This window comes from Choloepus didactylus, chromosome 4, assembly GCF_015220235.1.
Source record: "Choloepus didactylus isolate mChoDid1 chromosome 4, mChoDid1.pri, whole genome shotgun sequence".
Taxonomy (NCBI): Eukaryota; Metazoa; Chordata; class Mammalia; order Pilosa; family Megalonychidae; genus Choloepus; species Choloepus didactylus.
This window is the reverse complement of record NC_051310.1, coordinates 107623227-107647839: the sequence shown is the minus strand read 5'-3', so window position 1 is coordinate 107647839 and position 24613 is coordinate 107623227. Positions and strand designations below refer to the sequence as shown.

The 24613-nt window shown below is 36.6% G+C and overlaps 1 protein-coding gene across 2 annotated transcripts in view; it reads left to right on the top strand.

Moving 5' to 3' along the window:
* LRRC49 (leucine rich repeat containing 49) overlaps positions 1-24613 on the top strand; it is a 256724-nt gene that overhangs the window by 105251 nt on the left and 126860 nt on the right. For both annotated transcript variants that reach the window (XM_037833528.1, XM_037833529.1), the window contains exon 9: positions 3511-3658. In XM_037833528.1, coding sequence (XP_037689456.1) covers positions 3511-3658 — 148 coding nt within the window. The remainder of the gene's footprint in view (positions 1-3510; positions 3659-24613) is intronic.

Genomic DNA, 24613 nt, shown 5'->3' with positions numbered 1-24613 from the left:
TTCACTTAACAATGTAGAAGAAATAAAACTTTGCCTTGCATTTCAATTTTGAAATTATCAAACTCATTTTATTTGATTTAAGCTTTTTGTAAACAGTTATGGGAGAGGGAGGGAATCATCTCTTAAACAGCTGTCTCAAACACCTGAAACTGTTCATGATTTTTACATTGATGAAAAGCAAATTTCATTTATGCTAGTTGGGAAAAAAATTACGTTTGTTCAAGTTTACTTACACTTGAAATGATTAGTAAGTTCAAATTTATGAATTCAAATTTTTGCTTAGATATATTTGCCTTTTTAAAAAATGTCTTCACATAATTATCTAAATTATGTCTCAAAACCTACCATGTGCATATACAGTGTAAGATTTACCATTTAGATGGGTAAAGATAAACCCTGAGTTAAAATAATTAAAACCTGCATATCTCTTTACCTTGAATGGGAGGAAAACATAACAAAAGAAATATTTAAATATGACAGTACAAAACATAGTGAACTGTATTCTTGCTACAGATTTTCTCTCAACCTTAATTGTCCACACATAGGTTGTTTGTTTTCTATACCATAAAAATTGCATGTACTCTAGTTTTTCTTAGCACAGGGAGAAAGGGTTTTCAATATAGTGCCTGAATAAATAAAATACTTTTAGGTCTAAGTGTTACACTAATTATTATTATTAGTTGAATGGGAATGACTGTAATTTAATATGAACTTTACCAAGTTATTCTGGGGTATAATTTAGAAAATAGTTATTCCCTTCTTTAAAAATGGAAAGTTCCAGTCAAAATCCCAGCAAACTATTTGGTAGATTTTGACAAACCTATTTTAAAGTTTATTTGGAATAAATGCAAAACACAAACTATAAAACTTTTAAAAGAACACTATAAAATTTGGAGGAGAAAATCTATATGACCCTTATATTTGGCAGTGCATTTTTGGTTACTACCCAAAGCACAATCCATGAAAGGACAAATTGATAAGTTGGATAAAATTTAAAACTTCTGCTCTGCAAAAGACACTGTTAAGAGAATGAAAAGACAAACTACAGACTGGGAGAAATACTTGCCAAACACATCTGATAAAAAGACTCATATCCATAATATACAAAGAACTCTTAAAACTCAGCAACAAGAAAACAAGTAACCCAATTAAAAATGGACAAAAGATCTGAAAACACAAAAAAGATATACAGATGGGAAGTAAGCATATGAAAAATATTCAACATCTTTTGTCATTAGGGAATTGCAAATTTACACAGTGGGATATCACTACGTACCTATTATAGAATGGCTAAAATCCAAAAAACTTACAGTACCAAATTCTGGCAAAGATGTGGAGCTGATGTAAACATGCTACAGCCACTTTGGAAGACAGTTTAGTAATTTCTTACAAAGCTAAGCATAGTCTTATTATATATAGTCTGGCACTCGTGCCCAGATATTTACCCAATTAAGTTGAAAACTTAGGTCCACACAAAACCTGCCTATGAATGTTTATTCATACTCACCAAAAGCTAGATGCAACCAAGATGTCTTTCAGTGGAGGAATGGATAAACAAACTATGATACTTCCATACAATGGAATATTATTTAGCGATCAAAAGAATTGAGTTCTCAAGCCACAAAAAGACATGGATGAACCTTAAATGCATATTGCTAAGTGAAAGAAGTCAGTCTGAAAAGGCTTACCTTCCTTATGATTCCAATTATAAGACATTCTGGGAAAAGGCAAAACCATAGAGACGGTAAAAAGATCAGTGGTTGAAAGGAGTTTGCGGGGAGGATAGAAGGACTAAATAGGTAAAGCACAGGGGATTTTTTCAGTCAATGAAAATTTCTGTATGATAATTTAATGGTGGATACATGACGTTATTCATTCGTCAAACCCCATAGAAATTTACAGCACAAAGATTGAACCTTAAAGTATGCAAATTTTAAAAATCGCTTAGGGAGTTGGAAGATCTCAGGAAGTAGGAAATAATGCAGACTGTGAAAAGAGAATCCACCTGTGTTTCAGATGTACGGAAAAATGTCACTGAAGGGGTGGGGGTGGGGAAAGGTGTTGACCTAAGTAACAGTTAGTGAGCCCATAAAACTAGATGCAGAAGGAATTACACATAATCACTGTACTCTAGTTGATAAAATTGTTTACCTCAAGGGTACAAGTTAGTAATTCTGATACTGCTATACATGTATACTGGAAATGAACAATTATGTAAATGGATGGATGGCAGATGTTGGGATGAGGTTAGAATAATCCCTTTGGTAATTGATTAGAGTTGGAAACATCAGTGTGAAATCATGTTTAGCCTAATATGGACAGATGGTTTCTTGTAGAACTATTTATAGATATATGTATATATGTGTGTTAGTATGCTCATATACTCTGTCAGCTGAGAGGGCCTAAAAGAAATGAAATCTTGGTAGCCTAGCATCCAGATTTTGGTTTCTAAATTCATTCTCTAATAAAAGAAATCAGGGCTCCTTGGAGAAATGGCTGGTTCTAAGATTGGGACAGGAAATGTATGAGTCCAGAGCATCTTAGAGTGTCAGAAAATAAGGAAGTGCTGCACACACAAACACACACACACACACACACAACAAACTACATTGATGGAATATGTCAGAGACACAGGAGCCAACTGAAAGAGCTCTCAATGGCCAAAGCTAGAACAATTTGAACAAAAAAATAAACAAAGAAATATTGGAGTATGACTCAAGGTATAAAATAAATATCATGACTCAAGGTATAAAATAAATATAACTAAATGATATTTATTGATAAATAAATAAATGGAGGGAAAAAACAAACCTCCCAGGGAGAATTCCAAATGCTTTATGTAGATACTCCACTCTCAAGGAGAGAGAGCATTAACTTCTCACTCCTTAAATGTGGGCTGCACGTAGTGACTTCCTTCTAAAGGGTTCAGTATGGAAAGGGGGAAAAATAAGAGTAACTTTAGAATGCAGAAGCCTAACACTACCTCAGCCAGGTGATCAAAGTTAACATTAACAGTGATAAGTCATGTTAATAGTATATACCCTGAATCTATTCTAATCATGAGAAAAATATCAGAAAATCCCAGTAAAGGGGCATGCTACAAAATGGCTGATGGGTATTTGTCAAAACTGTCATGGTCATCAAAAATAAGGAAAGTCTGAGAAACCGTGATAGCGAAGAAAAGCCTAAGAAGACATGTGACAACTAAAGGTAACATGGTATCCCGGATGGGATCCTGGAACAGAAAAAGGACAATAGGTAAATAAGGAAATCTGAATGAAGTATGGACTTCAGTAATAATGTACCAGTATTGGTTCATTGATTCTAACAAGTTTACCATCGTAATGTAAGATGTTAATAGGGGAAACTCGGTGTGGAATATATGGGAACTTGGTATTACTCAACTTTTCTGTAAATCTAAAGTTGTTCTAAGAGATAAAATTTATTTTTAAAAGGAAAATACTATCTGGAGGCCTCAGAATAATTCAGTGGTTTCTGCCTCTCCTGCAGTTTTGAGAGTGTTTCCTGTCTTGCTGACTCTACTTCACTCTCAGACATCACTTTTGATGGCAATCCAATAGCTCAAGAGTCATGGTACAAACACACCATCCTTCAGAATATGATGCAGCTGCGCCAGCTAGATATGAAGAGAATCACGGTGAGAACTCTTTCAAAGTGTTTACCATATTGTTTTCCTTAGTGTGGGTTAGGAAACTGAAGTGCATGTCTTTTATTTGAAATGTTTCTTTATTTTTGTGGATTATAGATTATCATGAATGTTTATTTCATAATGATAATTACATGTGTGTTTTTTTTACCACTCGCCCCTTAGCCACAATTTCATTGAATAGAACTTTTTAGGTTACTAGCCTTCTGTTTCTATTAATCATCTTTCTTGGTTTTCATTCTTGCTTAATATCCAACTAATGATTTACTTTTGAACAGATGACTAAGACTTTCACTGATAAGTTACAAAGTGTGATGGTTAAGAGCATAGGTGCCATTAAGGTGCAAGTTAGAAAACGTCAGACAACCTAGGAAGTTAAAACTGTTGAGATAAAGTACTTACTTAATTATAAGTATAGTAAAGGTTATTTTTAAGTTTTTATCTTTGAGGTTCAAGTATCTTAAATTTCAATTTTTTAAAAATTCAGTTTTATTGAGATATATTCACATACCATACAATCATCCATGGTTTACAATCAACTGTTCACAGTACCATCGTATAGTTGTGCATTCATCACCCCAGTCTAATTTTGAACATTTTCCTTATACCAGAAAGAATCAGAATAAGAATAAAAAATAAAAATAAGAAAGAACACCCAAATTATACCCCCCCATCCCACCCTATTTTTCATTTAGTTTTTGTCCCCTTTTATCTACTCATCCATCTATATACTGGATAAAGGGAGTGTGATCCACAAGGTTTTCACAATCACACTGTCACCCCTTGTAAGCTACATAGTTATACAATTGTCTTCAAGAGTCGAGGTTACTGGGTTGGAGTTAGGTAGTTTCAGGCTATTACTTCTAGCTATTCCAATGCATTAAAACCTAAAAAGTGTTATCTATATAGTGTGTAAGAATGTCCACCAGAGTGACCTCTTGACTCCATTTGAAATCTCTCAGCCACTGAAGCTTTATTTCATTTCATTTCACATCCCCCTTTTAGTCAAGAAGATGTTCTTAATCCCACAATGCCAGATCCAGATTCATCCCCGAGAGTCATATCCTGCATTGCCAGGGAGATTTACACCGCTGGGTGTCAGATCCCATGTAGGGGGGAGGGCAGTGAGATCACCTGCCAAGGTGGCTTAGTTAGAGAGAGAGGGCCACATCTGAGCAACAAAGAGGCACTCGGGGAGACTCTTAGGCATAATTATAAGCATGTTTAGCCTCTCCTTTGCAGTAACAAGCTTCATAGGGCCAAACCCCAAGACAGAGGGCTCAGCATGTCAAGCTGTCAGTCCCCAGTGTTTGTGAGAACATAAATTTCCATTTTTAAAATACCCATAACAACTCGTTTCAAGAGAGCAAATCATGGATTAAAAAGTTGGGGAATTATGTGACTGTGAAATAATTCATGAGTTGATAAGACATTTAATTTTATGGTTGTAAATTAGTGCCAAGCTTAGTTTAGTTTAATTAAACATTCTGGAGCTAAGACATTTACTGTGAGAATTCACAGGATTCCTTTAATGTGAATTTTTCATTATTAGTCAGAAATGTGAATCTAAAGACACTTGACCTTTAGTCAAACTTTTGTTTTTCAAATGACATTTAAGTTTAACTCAAATAACATTTATTTAGATTAAGCAGAAACTAACACCAAACAAAATCTGACATAAGTTATGGGTAGGCAAGATAATTGCCATATTCCTTTAAATTCTGTATCTACTCAGTATAGTTAAGATAACTAAATTGGTTTATGTGAAATAAGCATTCTATTAAGTACATGAATTACTTTATACAATGCAGGCAATACAATCATTTTCTACCATTTAATTGGTGAAAATTATTGAGCCTAAAATCAAAATAGGGCCTCATAAGAAATATGTTAGTTTTCCCAAAGTTAATGTATAAATAATGCAATTCCAGTTAAAATTCCATCAAGCTTTTTGTTTAAGTTGGAAAAAATGATTTTTATATATTTATATGTTAGAAGAAATGCTTTACTACAGAACAACTAAGAAAACTATTAAAAGAAAAAAAAGAAAAAAAATATCCCCAAACCCCATAACGGTGAAGGCAAGGAATGTGGGGTGTTGCCTTCTCATATATTTGAATATACTATAAAGTCATTATAATAGAATCAGTGTGTGACTTGTAGAGAATTGTCAGTGGAACAGACTAGAGAATCCAGAACTTGATCTCCATTTATATGAGGAGTAATATAAACTTTATTCTCTATTTATTTAAGAAAACTTTGTATTTGAAGTGTATATGCATAAGTAACAACAATCATGGGTGTACAGTTTGATGAGTTTGAGTTTTCACTAAGTGAATATGCCTGTCTAACCAGTTCCCAAGTCGAGAAATGGAACATTACAGAGACCCAGAAGTCCTCCTCATGCAATGTAATAAACACTAACCCTTCTTTTCCTCCCCAAAGATAGCTACTGTCATCCTTCTACCATCATAGGTTAGTTTTTCTAGTTTTGAGGCTCTAACTTCTTTCCCTCACCATTCTATTTGTGAGATTTATTCATGTCATTGCATATATTTTAGTTCATTCCTTGATATATATTATACCATTGTGTGAATATACTGCATTTCAGCATCCATTCTACAGTTGATAGATATTTAGATACTTTCCAGTTTGGGGCTATTACAAATAATGCTGCCATGGTATTGGTGAATTTACAGATATAAATGTAAATATAAATAGATATAAATTTCTGTGTATATGTATATTTAAGAGTAAAATCACTTGTTCATAAGATATGCTTATGTTCAGCTCTAGTTAATATTGCTAAACAGTTTTTCCAACTGTTCATATTCATCAGTAGTACATGAGTGTTCCAGTTATTCTACATCCTTTCTAATATGCAATATTATTTGTCTTTTTCATTTTGGCCATTCTAATGAGTATGTGGTGGTAACACATTGCAGGGTTGTTTTTTTTTTAAAAAAATTCAGTTTTATTGAAATATGTTCACATACCATACAGTCATCCACTTTTTAAATTTAGAAATCAGATTTCCTTAGACTTTCTGCCTTTATGGTATATATTAAATAATAAATATCTATGGTTGAAAAAACTTAAAATTATATAATCATTATTTCTATTCTCTTTCCACTAACCACGGTGCATGCTCACATAATATGCACATATTGAATTTCTCAAACTGTCATGTTTTACAGGGGAAATTTTATTTGAATATTATTTTATTTTATTGATTAAAAATTAGAAATTGAGTTACCATTACTGCTTAGTACTATTGTTTTTTTAATGCAATTTTATTGAGATATATTCACATACAATAAAATCATCCAAAGTGTACAATCAGTTGTTCACAGCATCATCATATAGTTGTGCATTCATCACTAGCCATTACTGCTTTTAATTACTTGAAACACTTTCTGGACCTCACTAGTGTCTGTCCCTTCACTTTCAGATGAAAAGTATGGGTCATAGAGGAGTTATTATAATAACTTTTTTTCCTCTACTTTGTAACATAGCTATGTTACGAATATATACCTTATACAACATATTATATATACCCTATTATATAATATACCTTATACAACTGTACAATATAACCTCTTCTTTCTTTTGTGTGATTGTACATTTGTTGTTATATATTACATATATTTTTTAATATCTACATATTAAAGCTATACTACATTATAGCTTTGTAGGTACTTGGTGGTACTGCTAGATTAGGAATAAGATCACACAACTCCCATTAGTCTTAGGTTAAATTGTTTTTGATAGTCCCATGCATTTAAAAATTTTTATTTGTTGTTTGAACACAGTTTATTGCATGTCATTTTATGTTTATTTGTATCAATTAATCTGGGATTGAATAATGATAAAATGTATTTATTTTCTGCTTTTTGTCCTATTAAATTATAATACAATACATGAATACCATTTCATTTTAAAAATTTCAAGACTACAGAACTGTATAGAATAAATCATGGATTTTAATCTTTTTTTTTTTTTTTTTTTTTTTACCAATGTTTTTATTTTTTATTTTTTTTTTTTTTTAAATTTCCCTTCTTTTTTCAAATCACCTGTATGAAAAAAAAAGTTAAAAAGAAAACAAACATACAATAAAAGAGCATTTCAAAGAGACCATAGCAAGGGAGTAAGAAAAAGACAACTAACCTAAGATAACTGCTTAACTTCCAACATGTTCCTACTTTACCCCAAGAAAGTTACATAATATAGCAACATTTCAGTGAACTTGTTCCTACTACAACCATCAGAAATTAACAGACCATAGTCATTTCTGGGCATCCCCAGAACGTTAAATAGCTTATCTGTTCTTCCTGGATTATTGTTCCCCCTTCCTTAATTGCTCTCTACTGCTAGTTCCCCTACATTCTACATTATAAACCATTTGTTTTACATTTTTCAAAGTTCACATTAGTGGTAGCATATAATATTTCTCTTTTTGTGCCTGGCTTATTTCGCTCAGCATTATGTCTTCAAGGTTCATCCATGTTGTCATATGTTTCACCAGATCGTTCCTTCTTACTGCCGCGTAGTATTCCATCGTGTGTATATACCACATTTTATTTATCCACTCATCTGTTGAAGGACATTTGGGTTGTTTCCATCTCTTGGCAATTGTGAATAATGCTGCTATGAACATTGGCGTGCAGATATCTGTTCGTGTCACTGCTTTCCGATCTTCCGGGTATATACCGAGGAGTGCAATCGCTGGATCGAATGGTAGCTCTATATCTAGTTTTCTAAGGAACTGCCAGACTGACTTCCAGAGTGGCTGAACCATTATACAGTCCCACCAACAATGAATAAGAGTTCCAATTTCTCCACATCCCCTCCAGCATTTGTAGTTTCCTGTTTGTTTAATGGCAGCCATTCCAACCGGTGTTAGATGGTATCTCATTGTGGTCTTAATTTGCATCTCTCTAATAGCTAGTGAAGCTGAACATTTTTTCATGTGTTTCTTGGTCATTTGTATTTCCTCTTCAGAGAACTGTCTTTTCATATCTTTTGCCCATTTTATAATTGGGCTGTCTGTACTATTGTCATTGAGTTGTAGGATTTCTTTGTATATGCAAGATATCAGTCTTTTGTCAGATACATGGTTTCCAAAAATTTTTTCCCATTGAGTTGGCTGCCTCTTTACCTTTTTGAGAAATTCCTTTGAGGTGCAGAAACTTCTAAGCTTGAGGAGTTCCCATTTATCTATTTTCTCTTTTGTTGCTTGTGCTTTGGGTGTAAAGTCTAGGAAGTGGCCTCCTAATACAAGGTCTTGAAGATGTTTTCCTACATTATCTTCTAGGAGTTTTATGGTACTTTCTTTTATATTGAGATCTTTGGTCCATTTTGAGTTAATTTTTGTGTAGGGGGTGAGGTAGGGGTCCTCTTTCATTCTTTTGGATATGGATATCCAACTCTCCCAGCCCCATTTGTTGAAAAGACCATTATGGCTCAGTTCGGTGACTTTGGGGGGCCTTATCAAAGATCAGTCGGCCATAGATCTGAGGGTCTATCTCTGAATTCTCAATTCGATTCCATTGATCTATATGTCTATCTTTGTGCCAGTACCATGCTGTCTTGGCAACTGTGGCTTTATAATAAGCTTCAAAGTCAGGGAGTGTAAGTCCTCCCACTTCATTTTTCTTTTTTAGAGTGTCTTTAGCAATTCGAGGCATCTTCCCTTTCCAAATAAATTTGATAACTAGCTTTTCCAAGTCTGCAAAGTAGGTTGTTGGAATTTTGATTGGGATTGCATTGAATCTGTAGATGAGTTTGGGTAGAATTGACATCTTAATGACATTTAGCCTTCCTATCCATGAACATGGAATATTTTTCCATCTTTTAAGGTCCCCTTCCATTTCTGTTAGTAGAGTTATGTAGTTTTCTTTGTATAGGTCTTTTACATCTTTGGTTAAGTTGATTCCTAGGTACTTGATTTTTTTAGTTGCTATTGAAAATGGTATCTTTTTCTTGAGTGTCTCTTCAGTTTGTTCATTTCTAGCATATAGAAACATTACTGACTTATGTGCATTAATCTTGTATCCCGCTACTTTGCTAAATTTGTTTATTAGCTCTAGTAGGTGTATCGTTGATTTCTCAGGGTTTTCTAGATATAAGATCATATCATCTGCAAACAATGACAGTTTTACTTCTTCTTTTCCAATTTGGATGCCTTTTATTTCTTTGTCTTGCCGGATTGCCCTGGCTAGCACTTCCAGCACAATGTTGAATAACAGTGGTGACAGCGGGCATCCTTGTCTTGTTCCTGATCTTAGAGGGAAGGCTTTCAGTCTCTCACCATTGAGTACTATGCTGGCTGTGGGTTTTTCATATATGCTCTTTATCATGTTGAGGAAGTTTCCTTCAATTCCTACCTTTTGAAGTGTTTTTATCAAAAAGGGATGTTGGATTTTGTCAAATGCTTTTTCAGCATCTATTGAGATGATCAATTGATTTTTCCCTTTCGAGTTTTTAATGTGTTGTAATACATTGATTGTTTTTCTGATGTTGAACCATCCTTGCATGCCTGGAATGAACCCCACTTGGTCATGGTGTATGATTTTTTTAATGTGTCTTTGGATTCGATTTGCAAGTATTTTGTTGAGGATTTTTGCATCTATATTCATTAGGGAGATTGGCCGGTAGTTTTCCTTTTTTGTAGCATCTTTGCCTGGTTTTGGTATTAGATTGATGTTAGCTTCATAAAATGAGTTAGGTATTGTTCCATTTTTTTCAATGTTTTGAAAGAGTTTGAGTAAGATTGGTGTCAGTTCTTTCTGGAAAGTTTGGTAGAATTCCCCTGTGAAGCCATCTGGCCCTGGGCATTTATTTGTGGGAAGATTTTTGATGACTGATTGGATCTCTTTGCTTGTGATGGGTTGGTTGAGGTCTTCTATTTCTTCTCTGGTCAGTCTAGGTTGTTCATATGTTTCCAGGAAATTGTCCATTTCTTCTACATTATCCAGTTTGTTGCCATACAGTTGTTCATAATATCCTCTTATAATTTTTTTAATTTCTTCAGGATCTGCAGTTATGTCACCTTTTTCATTCATTATTTTGTTTATATGGGTCTTCTCTCTTTTTGATTTTGTCAGTCTAGCTAGGGGCTTGTCAATCTTGTTGATCTTCTCAAAGAACCAACTTTTGGTGATATTTATCCTTTCTATTGTTTTTTTGTTCTCTATGTCATTTATTTCTGCTTTAATCCTTGTTATTTCTTTTCTTCTACTTGGTTTAGGATTGGTTTGCTGTTCATTTTCTAGCTTCTTCAGTTGATCCATTAGTTCTTTGATTTTGGCTCTTTCTTCCTTTTTAATATATGCGTTTAGTGCTATAAATTTCCCCCTTAGCACTGCTTTTGCTGCATCCCATAGGTTTTGGTATGTTGTGTTCTCATTTTCATTCGTCTCTATATATTTAGCAATTTCTCTTGCTATTTCTTCTTTAACCCACTGATTGTTTAGGAGTGTGTTGTTTAACCTCCAGGTATTTGTGAATTTTCTAAGTCTCTGATGGTTATTGACTTCTAATTGTATTCCATTGTGGTCAGAGAATGTGCTTTGAATGATTTCAATCTTTTTAAATTTATTGAGGCTTGTTTTATGTCCCAGCATATGATCTATTCTGGAGAAAGTTCCGTGAGCACTAGAAAAGTATGTGTATCCTGGTGATTTGGGATGTAATGTCCTGTAGATGTCTGTTAAATCTAATTCATTTATCAGATTGTTTAGGTTTTCAATTTCCTTATTGGTCTTCTGTCTGGTTGATCTATCTATAGGAGAGAGTGATGTGTTGAAGTCTCCCACAATTATTGTGGAAACATCAATTGCTTCCTTTAGTTTTGCCAATGTTTCTCTCATGTATTTTGTGACACCTTGATTGGGTGCATAGACATTTACGATTGTTATTTCTTCTTGCTGAATTGCCCCTTTTATTAGTATGTAGTGGCCTTCTTTGTCTCTCAAAACATCCCTGCATTTGAAGTCTATTTTATCTGAGATTAATATTGCTACACCTGCTTTCTTTTGGCTGTAGCTTGCATGAAATATTTTTTTCCATCCTTTCACTTTCAGTTTCTTTGTGTCCCTGTGTCTAAGATGAGTCTCTTGTATGCAACATATTGATGGTTCATTTTTTTTGATCCATTCTGCGAATCTATATCTTTTAATTGGGGAGTTTAATCCATTTACATTCAACGTTAAAACCGTGAAGGCATTTCTTGAATCGGCCATCTTATCCTTTGGATTATGTTTGCCATATTTTTCCCTCTCTCTATTAATATCCTTTATTGTACCCATACCGAATCTCTTTAGTACTGAACCTTTCTCCAAGTCTCTCTGTCCTGTCTTTGTTTCTCTGTCTGTAGGGCTCCCTTTAGTATCTCCAGTAGGGCAGGTCTCTTGTTAGCAAATTCTCTCAGCATTTCTTTGTCTGTGAAAAATTTAAGCTCTCCCTCAAATTTGAAGGAGAGCTTTGCTGGATAAAGTATTCTTGGCTGGAAATTCCTCTCTCTCAGAATTTTAAATATATCGTGCCATTGCCTTCTCGCTTCCATGGTGGCTGCTGAGTAGTCACTACTTAGTCTTATGCTGTTTCCTTTGTATGTGGTGAATTGCTTTTCTCTTGCTGCTTTCAGAACTTGCTCCTTCTCTTCTATGTTTGACAGTGTGATCAGTATATGTCTCGGAGTGGGTTTTTTTGGATTTATTCTATTTGGAGTTCGCTGAGCATTTATGATTTGTGTATTTATGTTGTTTAGAAGATTTGGGAAGTTTTCCCCAACAATTTCTTTGAATACTCTTCCTAGACCTTTACCCTTTTCTTCCCCTTCTGGGACACCAATGAGTCTTATATTCGGACGCTTCATATTATCTATCATATCCCTGAGGTCCATTTCGAGTTTTTCAATTTTTTTCCCCATTCTTTCTTTTATGCTTTCATTTTCCATTCTGTCATCTTCCAGGTCACTGATTCGTTGTTCAACTTCCTCTAGTCTTGTACTATGAGTGTCCAGAATCTTTTAATTTGGTCAACAGTTTCTTTAATTTCCATAAGATCATCCATTTTTTTATTTAGTCTTGCAATGTCTTCTTTATGCTCTTCTAGGGTCTTCTTGATTTCCTTCATATCCCGTACTAGGGTCTCATTGTTCATCTTTAGTTCTTTGAGTAGCTGCTCTAGGTGTGTCTCTTCTGGTCTTTTGATTTGGGTGCTTGGGCTTGGGTTATCCATATCGTCTGGTTTTTTCATATGCTTTATAATTTTCTGTTGTTTTTGGCCTCGTGGCATTTGCTGTCCTTGATAGGGTTCTTTTAGGGTTTGTAGACCACTTGAAGTCCTTATCTCTAATTTATCAGATCTACAGCTTCGTGGAGTACACTTTCTCTAACTAACCAGCAGGTGGCGTCCACGAGCCACCTGTTCTCCACAAGCCAGATCTCCCCTGCTCAGCCTTTTTGGTGAGTGGGGGAGTGAGTCTTGTGGGGCCCAATTGGTGTCCCAAGCTTGCGTGTGTAGTTGGTGTTGCCTGCCCTGTATGTGGGGCGTGTTTCTGGGCAGTCGGGGAGGGGGGGTGGCCCTAACAATCAAATCTCCCTGATGATCCTAGAGTTTTAAAGCTACTGCAATAGTCTAATCCTTCAGTTCAGTCCTGCCACAGTTTGTCTCTGCCACTGACCCACAAGTCTTTGGTATTGGCGTATGGCTCCTGAGACTTGCAAGTGGGCCCCTCTTCCAGGCTGTGCACCCCGGGTCCTCTGTTGAGGGATGACTGTGCTATGTCACAGGTGAGTGCCGTCCCCCCAGGGCAGTTCTGGGCTGCTGGGCTGTGTTGGGAGGCTCCCAGTCTGCTCAAATGATGGCTGAATGGGGCTCTGTTAATTCACACTGCTCCCCCTTCCCAGCTCTGGGACATTCAGCTGAGGTTGCAGGGAAGGCTAATGTCCACGCCCAGTTTTGTGGTGTGTGCCTGTTATTTGAAGCACTTCTGTCACACTGGGTTGTCTGGGGCAGCTCTGGGCTATGGGGCTGGCGATGGGCAGGAGTGTTTCCTGTCCACCAGGATGGTGGCTGTGAGCGGACACCCCCCTTTTCTTGGGAAGTTGTGTTGTTTAGTGAATTTTCTCAGCCACTGGATTATTGCCTTTTGTCTCAGAGCTCTCTTATTTCTGCTCTTGACTTGACGTGCCCAAATTTCAATTCTTTGAAGCTTTCTGTATTGAGCTTCTTAGAGTAATTGTTTTAGAAAAAGCAAAAAGGATTTAGGAAAAAAAAAAAAAAAAAAAACGGCCCTCCTCAGAGATCTAATGGGTTATTGAAATGCTAATAGACAAAGCAACCAGGGCCATTAAGGAAAGGTGCCCTGGGCAGAGAGATCAGCCTTGCTTCGGGATTTGCATATGCGCCTCAAGGCCTGATCTCCGCCCTTCCCCTTTCTGTGTTCACCAGAACTCCAAAAATCCTCTGCTTTTACTTTGGAGCTTCTCGTGTTGTTTTCCTTCTATGCCCGTCTCCTCTCTGCTGGGCTGGCTGCTCTCAGAGTCTCTGGTGTCTGGCCTCAGTCTATCTATGGTTGGAGTTTGAATCAGTAGAATGAGTTTCCGATGAGAGCAGCCACTGCAATTCTCCCTTCTCCTTCCTGGAGCTGACAGCCCCTCCTCCCCCGGGACTGAGCCTGGCAGGGAGGGGCGCGGGTCCCCTGGCCGCAAAAACTTACAGATTTCGGTGATCTCAGCAGTTCCACGTTTTCATGAGTGTTGTATGAAGTATGCCCAAAGACAGATTGCTCTGTGGTGTCCAGTCCACGCAGTTCCTGGCTTTTTACCTACTTTCCTGGAGGAGTAACTAAAACATACAGCTCACCAGTCTGCCATCTTGCCCCGCCTCCCATGGATTTTAATCTATCCTTAACCTCAGTACTGTCACTTTTCACAGAGGTAGCCACTATTAAGGTTGATTACCCAACTGTCTCCTTTTCATTTACATTCTTTGTTCATGTACATGTATATGTATGTCTTTATTGTGTAAATAAGATCATGTTATACATCTTATTCTGTTACATTTTTCACTCAGTAATAATGCCATTAGTACATATAAGTTTTCTTCACTATTTTTTAATATCTACACAGAATACCATAGTTTAGATGTATGAAAATTAATTAACCATGATCCTGTTGATGGGCATTTAGGTCATTTCCAAACCTCTGCTGTCACTCTAGTCATGATCATCCTTGTATACACATGTTTATTTGTGTATTTATTTAGGAGAAATTCTGAGAAATGGAGTTTCTGGGCCAAAAGATGAGTACATTTTAAATTTCAATAGATACTGACAAATTTCCCTCCAATATGGCTTCACCAGTTGAGCAAATAGTATATGAGAGTCCCTGTTGCCTATCATCACTTCCACACTTGGTTTTATCTTTTTAAAATTTCTGTCAATTTGATGTACAAAAACTTCCTCCTTATTGTTTTAACTTAGGTATATCTGATTATTTGTGTAGTTTAAAATCTTGTAATATGTTTGTTGGGTATTTATGTTTTTTCTTCTGATCATTGCCTGTTCATGTTTTGACTACTTTTATATTGGGTTGCCTGTTTTATTGAATTGTAAAGGCTCTTACTACATTTTGTATATAAATCTTTGTCTCATGTAAGTTACAAGTATCATTACAACCTTTATCAATTAACTTTGTTTATCATATCTTTTCTCATATAGAAATTTTCCATTTTTAGGTAGACAAATTTGTCATTCTTGCTTTATGGCTTCTGCTTTTTGTATCTTGCTTAGGAAAGCCTTTACCTCCACATTATCCAAGTATTTTCCTATATTTTTTATAATACTTTTATAGAAGTTATAGAAACTTTTATACATGTGGTCCATCAGAAATTAATTTGTTTTTGTAAAGTTATATAGATACATAGCTTTTTTTTTTCTTCAAATGGATACCTAAGTTCCCATTACTATTTATAAAACAGGCCATCTTTTCACCACTGTTTTTGCAATACCATGTTTACCATATATTCAATTCCAAAATTTATGTGGACTGTTTCTCGGCTTTCTATTCTATTTCTCTTTTCCTATGCCTATACCACAGAGCTTCAATTGCTGTAGTTTTTATATAATATGTTTTGATATGTATTCGACCTTTGCTCTTCACTCTTCCCCTAGATATCCTCATGATTCACTCTCTTAATTCATTCAGGTCTCTGCACAGATCTCACCTCCAGAAAGAAGCCTTCTCTGACTATTATCTTTAAAATACTACCAATCCTTCTCTTGCTCTTTTATCCTTGTCTATCTTCACCTCATTCATCACTATCTGACATCAGATTGTATATGTATTTGTTTATTGTCTGTCTCTGACACATCTCTGAACATAAGCCCCACGAGGGCAGCACTTTGTGATTAAACATTTACTGAGTAATGGGACTTGGTAAGACCGCTACCCATTCATTCAGTTTTCTTCTTTAAAAATGTGTGTGGCATTTTTACATTCATCAAACCTTTAGGACCACTGTAAGTAAGTTCCTTTACATTTCATCACTCTCTAATTTGGGAAGAGCCTGATGTCTTTTCAAAATTCAGACTTTCTGTCTGAAATGTGGTATATCTCTCCATTGATTTAGGTCTTCTTTTATGAACTTCTATAAATTTCATAATTTTTCTTATATAGGTCCTGCATATTGATTGAATGCTAAAATTTAGAATAGTTTTTCTGCCATTCTGATTAAAGGCATATCCCAGAGATATTGTGGGTTTTGTTCAGACCTCTGCAATGAAGCTAATATCACAATAAAGCGAGTCACTTGAATTTTTTGGCTTCCCAATGCATATAAAAGTTATGTTAACCCTATATTGTAGTTTAAGTGTGCAATAGCATTATGTCTTAAAAAATCAATGTGCATACCTAATTAAAATGGAACACAGAGACAAAAAGTGAGCATATGGTATTGGAAAAGTGGCATCAAAAGCCTTGTTTGACACAGTTGTCCACAAAACTTCAATTTGTAAAAAACGCATCTATGAAGTGCAGTAAAGCAAAGCACAGTAAAACAAGGTATGCGTGTTTATTTTTCTTTGGGCACCGATGATAGCATTTAGATGCATTTTTTGTTCACAGGTTTTTAGTAAACTTAATGTGGAAACAGTATATGTTTTAAAAGACTTTCTGTAATAGTGGTGGACAAAAAATTGGCCCATTTGTAAATAAGGGTGTATTGGAACATAAACATGTCCATTTGTTTACGTATTATCTTATGTCTACTTTTATGCTACAGTGACAGAGTTGGGTATTTGCTTTAAAAACTATATGGTCTGTAAGCCTAAAATATGTACTATCTTACATGAAAAGTTTACTTATACTTGCTCTACAAGTATTTTTTCTCTTTAAAAATAATGTCAATTAAAATTTTTGTGTAAATTTTTAATCTAGCTGAGGTGAATTACACAAATATTTAATGAACTTCTGTGCACTACAGTTGTGATTCCCAAACTGTGCCAAGGCACCTCAAGATGCCACAATGAATGCACAGGGGCACTGGAATTTTTTAATTTTCAAGGGAAACAAAGTGATATTTGAACTGAGCAGAGTACTAACTCAAGGTAATTCACCATTTCAACTTTAGCTCATGGTCCATTCCTTTCTATGACATCATATCTTTGCAAATTTGAGTTTTTAATTGGGGTTGTGATAAAAAGTAAATACTGTGCCCAAATCATTGTGGAACAGGAAATGAGGATAGCAGTGTCCTGATTCCAGTGTTTGAGAAGTTGTTTAGTACCCTAGAGGTACACACATTCCATTAGTAAGTAATTATGTTATTTAAGAATGGTAGAAGAATATTATGTCTTTCAAGATACATGTATTGTTTTTTCAAATGGCTGCTAAGTTGTTAGAACATGAATACTTGTTAAGTTGTTTAGACCTAACTAAGTAGGTGAAAAGAGATATTATGTATTTCTTTTGGCCTAGGGCTACCATGGAAAAATTTGAGACACTCTTAGGCAGTTTGAACTGAGCATGTATGTTACACACTAGAGATGACAAGTTCAGAATCACGGTTCCTGCACTCAAGTTGCTTATGGTTTAGTGCAGAGGCAGATATGCAACCAAATTATAATGCAAAATGATAATATAGGAAGATATTTGATAGATAGATAGATAGATAGATAGATAGATAGATAGATAGATGATAGATAGATAAAGTCCCGCTAAGTCTGTGAGAGAAATAGCAGAAGTTCCAAAGGAGGAAATATTTGACTTGAGACTTGAAGAGTGGAAAAGGATTATGTATCCTTGGACAATGTTCTAGAGAGAAGTAAAGGCATACAAAATGCAGAGGGAGAGGCGGGGCAAGATGTCAGACTGGTGAGCTGTATGTTTTAGTTACTCCTCCAGGAAAGTAGGTAAAAAGCCAGGAACTGCGTGGACTGGACACCACAGAGCAATCTGTCTTTGGGCATACTTCATACAACACTCATGAAAACGTGGAACTGCTGAGATCAGCGAAATCTGTAAGTTTTTGCGGCCAGGGGACCCGCGCCCCTCCCTGCCAGGCTCAGTCCCGGGGGAGGAGGGGCTGTCAGCTCCAGGAAGGAGAAGGGAGAATTGCAGTGGCTGCTCTTATCGGAAACTCATTCTACTGATTCAAACTCCAACCATAGATAGACTGAGACCAGACACCAGAGACTCTGAGAGCAGCCAGCCCAGCAGAGAGGAGACAGGCATAGAAAAAAAACAACACGAAAAACTCCAAAATAAAAGCAGAGGATTTTTGGAGTTCTGGTGAACACAGAAAGGGGAAGGGCGGAGATCAGGCCTTGAGGCGCATATGCAAATCCCGAAGCAAGGCTGATCTCTCTGCCCTGTGCACCTTTCCTTAATGGCCCTGGTTGCTTTGTCTATTAGCATTTCAATAACCCATTAGATCTCTGAGGAGGGCCGTTTTTTTTTTTTTTTTTTTTTTTTAAATCCTTTTCGCTTTTTCTAAAACAATTACTCTAAGAAGCTCAATACAGAAAGCTTCAAAGAATTGAAATTTGGGCACGTCAAGTCAAGAGCAGAACTAAGAGAGCTCTGAGACAAAAGGCAATAATCCAGTGGCTGAGAAAATTCACTAAACAACACAACTTCCCAAGAAAAGGGGGGTGTCCGCTCACAGCCACCATCCTGGTGGACAGGAAACACTCCTGCCCATCGCCAGCCCCATAGCCCAGAGCTGCCCCAGACAACCCAGTGTGACGGAAGTGCTTCAAATAACAGGCACACACCACAAAACTGGGCGTGGACATTAGCCTTCCCTGCAACCTCAGCTGAATGTCCCAGAGCTGGGAAGGGGGAGCAGTGTGAATTAACAGAGCCCCATTCAGCCATCATTTGAGCAGACTGGGAGCCTCCCAACACAGCCCAGCAGCCCAGAACTGCCCTGGGGGGACGGCACTCACCTGTGACATAGCACAGTCATCCCTCAACAGAGGACCCGGGGTGCACAGCCTGGAAGAGGGGCCCACTTGCAAGTCTCAGGAGCCATACGCCAATACCAAAGACTTGTGGGTCAGTAGCAGAGACAAACTGTGGCAGGACTGAACTGAAGGATTAGACTATTGCAGTAGCTTTAAAACTCTAGGATCATCAGGGAGATTTGATTGTTAGGGCCACCCCCCCTCCCCGACTGCCCAGAAACACGCCCCACATACAGGGCAGGCAACACCAACTACACACGCAAGCTTGGGACACCAATTGGGCCCCACAAGACTCACTCCCCCACTCACCAAAAAGGCTAAGCAGGGGAGATCTGGCTTGTGGAGAACAGGTGGCTCGTGGACGCCACCTGCTGGTTAGTTAGAGAAAGTGTACTCCACGAAGCTGTAGATCTGATAAATTAGAGATAAGGACTTCAACTGGTCTACAAACCCGAAAAGAACCCTATCAAGTTCAGCAAATGCCACGAGGCCAAAAACAACAGAAAATTATAAAGCATATGAAAAAACCAGACGATACGGATAACCCAAGCCCAAGCACCCAAATCAAAAGACCAGAAGAGACACACCTAGAGCAGCTACTCAAAGAACTAAAGATGAACAATGAGACCCTAGTACGGGATATGAAGGAAATCAAGAAGACCCTAGAAGAGCATAAAGAAGACATTGCAAGACTAAATAAAAAAATGGATGATCTTATGGAAATTAAAGAAACTGTTGACCAAATTAAAAAGATTCTGGACACTCATAGTACAAGACTAGAGAAAGTTGAACAACGAATCAGTGACCTGGAAGATGACAGAATGGAAAATGAAAGCATAAAAGAAAGAATGGGGAAAAAAATTGAAAAACTCGAAATGGACCTCAGGGATATGATAGATAATATGAAACGTCCGAATATAAGACTCATTGGTGCCCCAGAAGGGGAGGAAAACGGTAAAGGTCTAGGAAGAGTATTCAAAGAAATTGTTGGGGAAAACTTCCCAAATCTTCTAAACAACATAAATACACAAATCATAAATGCTCAGCGAACTCCAAATAGAATAAATCCAAAAAAACCCACTCCGAGACATATACTGATCACACTGTCAAACATAGAAGAGAAGGAGCAAGTTCTGAAAGCAGCAAGAGAAAAGCAATTCACCACATACAAAGGAAACAGCATAAGACTAAGTAGTGACTACTCAGCAGCCACCATGGAGGCGAGAAGGCAGTGACACGATATATTTAAAATTCTGAGTGAGAGGAATTTCCAGCCAAGAATACTTTATCCAGCAAAGCTCTCCTTCAAATTTGAGGGAGAGCTTAAATTTTTCACAGACAAAGAAATGCTGAGAGAATTTGCTAACAAGAGACCTGCCCTACTGGAGATACTAAAGGGAACCCTACAGACAGAGAAACAAAGACAGGACAGAGAGACTTGGAGAAAGGTTCAGTACTAAAGAGATTCGGTATGGGTACAATAAAGGATATTAATAGAGAGAGGGAAAAATATGGCAAACATAATCCAAAGGATAAGATGGCCGATTCAAGAAATGCCTTCACGGTTTTAACGTTGAATGTAAATGGATTAAACTCCCCAATTAAAAGATATAGATTCGCAGAATGGATCAAAAACAATGAACCATCAATATGTTGCATACAAGAGACTCATTTTAGACACAGGGACACAAAGAAACTGAAAGTGAAAGGATGGAAAAAAATATTTCATGCAAGCTACAGCCAAAAGAAAGCAGGTGTAGCAATATTAATCTCAGATAAAATAGACTTCAAATGCAGGGATATTTTGAGAGACAAAGAAGGCCACTACATACTAATAAAAGGGGCAATTCAGCAAGAAGAAATAACAATCGTAAATGTCTATGCACCCAATCAAGGTGCCACAAAATACATGAGAGAAACATTGGCAAAACTAAAGGAAGCAATTGATGTTTCCACAATAATTGTGGGAGACTTCAACACATCACTCTCTCCTATAGATAGATCAACCAGACAGAAGACCAATAAGGAAATTGAAAACCTAAACAATCTGATAAATGAATTAGATTTAACAGACATCTACAGGACATTACATCCCAAATCACCAGGATACACATACTTTTCTAGTGCTCACGGAACTTTCTCCAGAATAGATCATATGCTGGGACATAAAACAAGCCTCAATAAATTTAAAAAGATTGAAATTATTCAAAGCACATTCTCTGACCACAATGGAATACAATTAGAAGTCAATAACCATCAGAGACTTAGAAAATTCACAAATACCTGGAGGTTAAACAACACACTCCTAAACAATCAGTGGGTTAAAGAAGAAATAGCAAGAGAAATTGCTAAATATATAGAGACGAATGAAAATGAGAACACAACATACCAAAACCTATGGGATGCAGCAAAAGCAGTGCTAAGGGGGAAATTTATAGCACTAAACGCATATATTAAAAAGGAAGAAAGAGCCAAAATCAAAGAACTAATGGATCAACTGAAGAAGCTAGAAAATGAACAGCAAACCAATCCTAAACCAAGTAGAAGAAAAGAAATAACAAGGATTAAAGCAGAAATAAATGACATAGAGAACAAAAAAACAATAGAAAGGATAAATATCACCAAAAGTTGGTTCTTTGAGAAGATCAACAAGATTGACAAGCCCCTAGCTAGACTGACAAAATCAAAAAGAGAGAAGACCCATATAAACAAAATAATGAATGAAAAAGGTGACATAACTGCAGATCCTGAAGAAATTAAAAAAATTATAAGAGGATATTATGAACAACTGTATGGCAACAAACTGGATAATGTAGAAGAAATGGACAATTTCCTGGAAACATATGAACAACCTAGACTGACCAGAGAAGAAATAGAAGACCTCAACCAACCCATCACAAGCAAAGAGATCCAGTCATCAAAAATCTTCCCACAAGTAAATGCCCAGGGCCAGATGGCTTCACAGGGGAATTCTACCAAACTTTCCAGAAAGAACTGACACCAATCTTACTCAAACTCTTTCAAAACATTGAAGAAAATGGAACACTACCTAACTCATTTTATGAAGCTAACATCAATCTAATACCAAAACCAGGCAAAGATGCTACAAAAAAGGAAAACTACCGGCCAATCTCCCTAATGAATATAGATGCAAAAATCCTCAACAAAATACTTGCAAATCGAATCCAAAGACACATTAAAAAAATCATACACCATGACCAAGTGGGGTTCATTCCAGGCATGCAAGGATGGTTCAACATGAGAAAAACAATCAATGTATTACAACACATTAAAAACTCGAAAGGGAAAAATCAATTGATCATCTCAATAGATGCTGAAAAAAGCATTTGACAAAATCCAACATCCCTTTTTGATAAAAACACTTCAAAAGGTAGGAATTGAAGGAAACTTCCTCAACATGATAAAGAGCATATATGAAAAACCCACAGCCAGCATAGTACTCAATGGTGAGAGACTGAAAGCCTTCCCTCTAAGATCAGGAACAAGACAAGGATGCCCGCTGTCACCACTGTTATTCAACATTGTGCTGGAAGTGCTAGCCAGGGCAATCCGGCAAGACAAAGAAATAAAAGGCATCCAAATTGGAAAAGAAGAAGTAAAACTGTCATTGTTTGCAGATGATATGATCTTATATCTAGAAAACCCTGAGAAATCAACGATACACCTACTAGAGCTAATAAACAAATTTAGCAAAGTAGCGGGATACAAGATTCATGCACATAAGTCAGTAATGTTTCTATATGCTAGAAATAAACAAACTGAAGAGACACTCAAGAAAAAGATACCATTTTCAATAGCAACCAAAAAAATCAAGTACCTAGGAATAAACTTAACCAAAGATGTAAAAGACCTATACAAAGAAAACTACATAACTCTACTAAAAGAAATAGAAGGGGACCTTAAAAGATGGAAAAATATTCCATGTTCATGGATAGGAAGGCTAAATGTCATTAAGATGTCAATTCTACCCAAACTCATCTACAGATTCAATGCAATCCCAATCAAAATTCCAACAACCGACTTTGCAGACTTGGAAAAGCTAGTTATCAAATTTATTTGGAAAGGGAAGATGCCTCGAATTGCTAAAGACACTCTAAAAAAGAAAAACGAAGTGGGAGGACTTACACTCCCTGACTTTGAAGCTTATTATAAAGCCACAGTTGCCAAAACAGCATGGTACTGGCACAAAGATAGACATATAGATCAATGGAATCGAATTGAGAATTCAGAGATAGACCCTCAGATCTATGGCCGACTGATCTTTGATAAGGCCCCCAAAGTCACCGAACTGAGCCATAATGGTCTTTTCAACAAATGGGGCTGGGCGAGTTGGATATCCATATCCAAAAGAATGAAAGAGGACCCCTACCTCACCCCCTACACAAAAATTAACTCAAAATGGACCAAAGATCTCAATATAAAAGAAAGTACCATAAAACTCCTAGAAGATAATGTAAGAAAACATCTTCAAGACCTTGTATTAGGAGGCCACTTCCTAGACTTTACACCCAAAGCACAAGCAAGAAAAGAGAAAATAGATAAATGGGAACTCCTCAAGCTTAGAAGTTTCTGCACCTCAAAGGAATTTCTCAAAAAGGTAAAGAGGCAGCCAACTCAATGGGAAAAAATTTTTGGAAACCATGTATCTGACAAAAGACTGATATCTTGCATATACAAAGAAATCCTACAACTCAATGACAATAGTACAGACAGCCCAATTATAAAATGGGCAAAAGATATGAAAAGACAGTTCTCTGAAGAGGAAATACAAATGGCCAAGAAACACATGAAAAAATGTTCAGCTTCACTAGCTATTAGAGAGATGCAAATTAAGACCACAATGAGATACCATCTAACACCGGTTAGAATGGCTGCCATTAAACAAACAGGAAACTACAAATGCTGGAGGGGATGTGGAGAAATTGGAACTCTTATTCATTGTTGGTGGGACTGTATAATGGTTCAGCCACTCTGGAAGTCAGTCTGGCAGTTCCTTAGAAAACTAGATATAGAGCTACCATTCGATCCAGCGATTGCACTTCTCGGTATATACCCGGAAGATCGGAAAGCAGTGACACGAACAGATATCTGCACGCCAATGTTCATAGCAGCATTATTCACAATTGCCAAGAGATGGAAACAACCCAAATGTCCTTCAACAGATGAGTGGATAAATAAAATGTGGTATATACACACGATGGAATACTACGCGGCAGTAAGAAGGAACGATCTGGTGAAACATATGACAACATGGATGAACCTTGAAGACATAATGCTGAGCGAAATAAGCCAGGCACAAAAAGAGAAATATTATATGCTACCACTAATGTGAACTTTGAAAAATGTAAAACAAATGGTTTATAATGTAGAATGTAGGGGAACTAGCAGTAGAGAGCAATTAAGGAAGGGGGAACAATAATCCAAGAAGAACAGATAAGCTATTTAACGTT